This window comes from Otolemur garnettii, unplaced genomic scaffold, assembly GCF_000181295.1.
Source record: "Otolemur garnettii isolate 467f Iridium unplaced genomic scaffold, OtoGar3 scaffold00007, whole genome shotgun sequence".
Lineage (NCBI taxonomy): Eukaryota > Metazoa > Chordata > Mammalia > Primates > Galagidae > Otolemur > Otolemur garnettii.
Window position 1 is genome coordinate 556,555 of NW_003852402.1, and position 5,316 is coordinate 561,870.

The 5,316-nt window shown below is 55.2% G+C and overlaps 1 protein-coding gene across 5 annotated transcripts in view; it reads left to right on the forward strand.

Annotated features, from left to right (window-relative positions):
• The window catches only part of TUBGCP6 (tubulin gamma complex associated protein 6), a 24,691-nt gene that overhangs the window by 12,914 nt on the left and 6,461 nt on the right, over window positions 1-5,316 (forward strand). For all 5 annotated transcript variants that reach the window (XR_001160987.2, XM_012801154.2, XM_012801155.2 and 2 more), the window contains exons 5-14: window positions 459-632; window positions 1,669-1,790; window positions 2,540-2,618; window positions 2,769-2,878; window positions 3,111-3,202; window positions 3,288-3,427; window positions 3,631-3,780; window positions 4,606-4,687; window positions 4,778-4,866; window positions 4,940-5,055. Coding sequence is in view for 4 of the 5 variants with exons in the window: in XM_012801154.2 (XP_012656608.1) it covers window positions 459-632; window positions 1,669-1,790; window positions 2,540-2,618; window positions 2,769-2,878; window positions 3,111-3,202; window positions 3,288-3,427; window positions 3,631-3,780; window positions 4,606-4,687; window positions 4,778-4,866; window positions 4,940-5,055 (1,154 nt within the window). In the remaining variant the exon portion in view is untranslated. The remainder of the gene's footprint in view (window positions 1-458; window positions 633-1,668; window positions 1,791-2,539; window positions 2,619-2,768; window positions 2,879-3,110; window positions 3,203-3,287; window positions 3,428-3,630; window positions 3,781-4,605; window positions 4,688-4,777; window positions 4,867-4,939; window positions 5,056-5,316) is intronic.

Genomic DNA, 5,316 nt, shown 5'->3' on the forward strand with positions numbered 1-5,316 from the left:
TTTTTTTTGGTTGCAGCCATCGTTGTTTGGCAGGCCCGGGCTGGGGATTCGAACCCGCCACCTTAGGTGTATGTGGCTGGTGCCCCAGCCGCTTAAGCCACAGGCGCCGAGCCGGTTTGTATGTTTTTTAAGGATGGGACGCTTTTGAGTATGCTTTTTAGGTATTTTTAGAACTTCCTATGGGTGTGTCTTATTTTTATTTTTATTTTATTTATTTATTTTTGAGACAGAGTCTCACTATGTCATCCTCGGTAGAGTGTCATGTTGTTACAGCTCACAGCACCCTCAAACTTTTGGGCTTAAATGATTCTCTTGCCTCAGCCTCCCAAGTAGCTGAGACTACAGGCGCCCGCCACAATACCCAGCTACTGTGGGTGTGTCTTGGGGGTAGTCTGGGTAGTTTGGTGTTGGAGCCCAGGTGTCTGACCTCTGTGACCCTCTCATGTGCTCCTGCCCAGCTGGCCCAGGCTTTCACAGTGAAGTGTGGTGTCCACGTGTCAGGAGCGTCTCCTGAGAGCATCAGCAGCCTTCTCTCAGAGGTGGCCGAATATGGGACCTACTACACACGCCTGAGTCATTTCTCTCTGCAGCCCGTCCTAGATGCTTCATATAGCAAGGGTCTTGTGTTCCAGGTATGGCCTCAGCCTCATGGTTGTCACCCACCTTCAGGAGAACTATATGCACATTCTGGAAGGTGGGACACAGAGACTCTACCCAGGGCCACCAAGTCCATACCTTTTATTTCTCTGGTAACACCTACTCCCTGCTAGTTACCCTTCAGGAATGGGTTGACTGGTCCTAATCTTTAACCTCACCCATCATTCCACTGGGCACCTGGGACAGATGTGTTTGAGTGGACTTGCTGGGGTTTCTGAGCAAGTCTGGCTCCGGGAATAACTGGTTGAAACAGTTGCAGCTGACTCATGTGCTAGGTAAAATCCCAGGGTGTGGCCTGAGTGGGAGAGGACAGGCAGGGCATGTCAGGAGAACTGAGGAGCTTCAGGCCCAGGGGGGCTGGGCTGTGTGGGCTCCTTTGAACATTGGTGTCATAGTGGAGCTGTCGGGGTGACAGATGGGGTTTAGGCTGTAGGCTGGGGATGGGGTACGGCCTAACTTAGCAGCATGGGGTGACCTTCTAGGCAGAGGAGCAGGAAGTGTGGAGCTGTGAGGGCCCTAAGGGATGGAAGGTGGAGAATGTGTCAGAGAGGGTGTCCAGGGGGAGGGGAGCAGAACTGTGATTCTTGGTTGTGTGCTGTGTGGGACACCCACACCAGGCCACATGACTTCTGGGTGTGTGTGGGCTCAGGTTTGTTCTGGGATGTGACCGTTAGGGGCCATGTTGCTGTTGTGTAGCCCAGGACACTGGTGCTTCCCAGACCACTGTGGTTTTAGCAGCTGAGGCTTTCCTCAGGGTTAGCCCTGTGTGCATAGCCCAGCCACCCTTCCAGAATCACCCCAGGACCAGAGATAAATTGTAAAGAAGGCTTTGTGGTGGGCCGTGGCTTCCTGTGAAGGGTCTTTGCTTCTAACTGGGTGAGGATGGCTGACTTAACCCATAGATGGCAAATGCTTGGGCATTGGAGCCCAAGGTTGTGGTGCAGAGATAGGGCCTGAGCTTGGGGCCTGTCCGTTTGCCTGGCTGTTCTCCTCCCAATCCCTTGCCCGTAGGCCTTCACCAGTGGCCTAAGGAGGTACCTGCAGTACTACCGGGCCTGTGTTCTCTCCACACCTCCCACCCTGAGCCTCCTCACCATTGGCTTTCTGTTCAAGAAATTGGGCCGGCAGCTCAGGTGAGCCTTGGGGGTGGCCGGGGGCTTGCAGGGTGGTGGAGGGTCAGCCTATTCTCTGTCAAGGAGGACCCATGAGCACAGCCCACAGCAGGTGTTGGGATGGCTCCTGTCTGGCCAAGCCCACCAAATGCTAGGTGGTGTGGCATCTGCCATTGGCTCCTGTGGACAGCCTGGGAGCTCCTGTCTGAACAGAACTTAGGGTTAGTAAATACCTAGGCAGGGTGTTGTCAAGTGCTGTTGGGAGAAGGGGTGCTGGGGAGCTGAGGTGTGTGTGGGGGGCTCCACACAGGAGATCTGAGGGCCGAGAGTGCCTGATGCAGTGAGGGAGGGGGTGCCTGGGGCTGAGGGTGGTTCCTGCGGACATGTGGTACTCTCTGTGCTGTGTGCCACACATACCAGTGTAGGAGAAAGGGGCCTGCAAGGGGCTTGGTTCTCCAGGCCAGAGTAGGTGGTGACATGGGCAATGTGGTGGGGAGCTAAGGTGGAGCCCAGGTGTGGGATGGTGGCTTCATAGACACAGGATGGCTAGAGTCTTTGCCAGGGCCTGAGAGTGGGTGGGGAACTGGTTGGCACATTGAGGGTGGGGGCCTGGCAGGTAGCTTAGATCTGGGTTTCTGGGATATAGATGGTTTTAGAGTCTGGGTGGGTGGGCCAATGACTTTGAGAAGCACAAAGATAACACCTGGTATCTGGCCCAGGCTTGGGGACCCAAAGCCCTCTCACTTGGACTGATCCTATTCTGGGTCTAGGTACCTGGCTGAGCTTTGTGGCGTGGGCATTGCGCTCCCAGGAGCCAGTGGAGGAGGGCCCAGGGCTGCGTTCCCCACTGTGAGTCGTGCCTCTTTGCTGAGAGTGGAGGCCTGGCTAGCTCCAGGAAGTGGGGGTGGCTGTGAGTAGCCCCTTGGGCCACTACTAGATGGGGCTTCCCTCTTCCACAAACTCTAGTGTGCTGAGTCCACTGCCCTTGCCTTTCTGCAGGGAGTGAAACTGCTGTCTTACCTCTACCAGGAGGCTCTGGGTAACTGCAGCAACGAGCATTACCCTGTGCTACTGTCCTTGCTGAAGACTAGCTGTGAGCCCTACACGCGGTAGGCAGTAGGCCTGGGTGCCCCAAGTGGGCAGGGTGGGGGCAAGGCTATGCTCAGGCCAAGGTGACTCTGGCAGTAGCCTTCTGTCAGACATCCACAGAGTGCAGTCACATGCCAGGAGGGCAGCATGGGTGACTGGACTATGGCTGTGGGCATGCTGGGTGGGAGGCCCAGCCCACCCCACGTACCGGCCACACCCACCTCACTGCTGGCCCCCTTGTCATTCATGCAGGTTCATCCATGACTGGGTGTACAGTGGGGTCTTCAGAGATGTTTACGGCGAGTTCATGATTCAGGTGAACCACGAGTACCTGGGCTGCAGAGGTGAGTGGCCGCTGTTGCCCCACATCTGTAGGCTTAAACTCAGGACCACTGTGACACAACCCCGGCTGTGATCTGCCACCCTCAGATAAGCTCTACTGGACCCACGGCTATGTGCTCATTTCCAAAGACGTAGAGGACTGCGTGCCTGTGTTCCTGAAGCATATCGCCTATGATGTGTATGTCTGTGGCAAGACCATCAACCTGCTCAGGCTCTGCCATCCCCGGGTGAGGAGGGTCTTACCTGTCTGTGCCTCTGGGCGAGGGCTGCGCTGGGTGAGGAGGGTCTTGCTCATATGTGTGTCCAGGTGAGGGCCGTGCCTGGGAAGGGCTCTGGTTGACCAGGGCTGAGTGCGGCGGCTATGCCTGAGTCCTCGAGCTGCCTGCCCCGGGGTCTGCCCAGAGCTCACCACAGGTCCTCTCTTGAGCAGCATTATCTCTGTTGGTCCGACGTCCCTGTGCCTCGCATCTCAGTAATTTTCTCCCTTGAGGAGTTGAAGGAGATTGAGAAGGACTGTGCTGTCTATGTTGGGCGGATGGCAAGGGTGGCTCGCCACAGCTCTATCAGCAAAGAAGAGAAGGTGCGTGCACCACGATCACTTCCCTCTATCGCCTGGGGGCTTAGGCTGATGGGCAAGGGCACTGCCTTGGGATGTGCAAAGTGGGGAGTCTCTCTTCTGGCCTTTCCACCCTGGTGGTGGCTAGTGGGTGCTGAGGGGGAGCCAGATGTCTAGGACAGGGGCCGTGTCCCCCTTCATTTGTCTGGATGACCTGGCCTGAACCCTAGGCATTTTTGCTATGGGCAGCTCCACTGAGGTTTCCCTTGGGCTTGCCAGCTCTGGACAGACTCAGTTCTGACGTAGCTCCAGGGCCGCAGGGCCGAGGTTCTGTGCGCAAATGGCTTCTACAAACTCCCCTCTTGCTCAGAGGGATGGATGACCCTGGGACAGGGGCTGTGCATGTATATCTTGTGTACTTGGTGGGTGGGAGTTTGTTGGGAGGATCATTGCCATTCTCAGCAACACTCTTCCTGGCCTGGTACGTGGTGGGCAGTAGGGAACCCTGGGCAGGGGCAGACCCAAGAGGCCTAGCAGGGAAGCTGCCTGTCTGAGACCCCCCTGGTCTCCCTCCAGGACAGGCACTCTCAGCGTGGGGCCTCAGCTCTAGATGTCTCTGAGAGCCTATTGGTTTCAGCCTTGCCTCTTCTCAGAACGGAAGGGATCTGTCTGGTGCCTTCTTGTGGTCTTGGATTTTGCATCCTACTTGTTGACCCTGAATCTGCATGGGGTGTTGAAGGGGGCAGATGTGACAACAGCTGGTGCCTCAAGCAGCCATCCCCTTTCCTAGGCTGTCCAGGTGAGGGGACAGAGGATTAGGACACTTTGTTTACTGATTATCTTTCTCAGGAATTACGTATGGAAATTGCAAAACAAGAATTAATTGTCCATGCCCGGGAAGCAGCATCCAGGGTCCTGAGTGAGCTGAGTGGTAAGCATGGGCTCAAGTCTTCCCCTTTGTAGTCTGGGGGCCCCTGTGGGGGATCCTTGTGACTATGCACCTCTCACCGTCCCCATGTAGATAGGCAGATGTTGGAGCAGATGGCTTTGGATGCCCGGAAGCGAGAACAGTTTCAGAGGCTGAAAGAACAGTTTGTGAAGGACCAGGAGGTGGGTGTGTACCACCCCTGAGTGTTTAGGATTGTGGAGTCCTGATGTAACCAACCAGGCTGTTGTTATGCAGCGACGCCTGGCAGCCAGACAGGAGGAGTTGGATGATGACTTCAGCTATGCCCGTGAGCTCCGAGACAGGGAGAGAAGGCTGAGATCCCTGAAAGAGGAGCTAGAGAGGAAGGCGAGGTAGGTGGCGGGGCTACGGGCAGGCAGGGGTTGCAGAGTCCTATAGTGCTGCTTTAATCTTGGTGATGGTGACTTGACTTTTTCATTTGTCAAAGTGAAGTGTACAAAATGTCAAGTGTACATTAAGGTAGACCCATACACTTGAACCCAGAGCACCCACCTGAATTCAATGCATGTGGCCATTATGCTATATTCAGACATCATTGGCTATCCTGAATGTCTTCTTTTTTTGTTTTTTTTTTTTTGGTTTTTTTTTTTTTT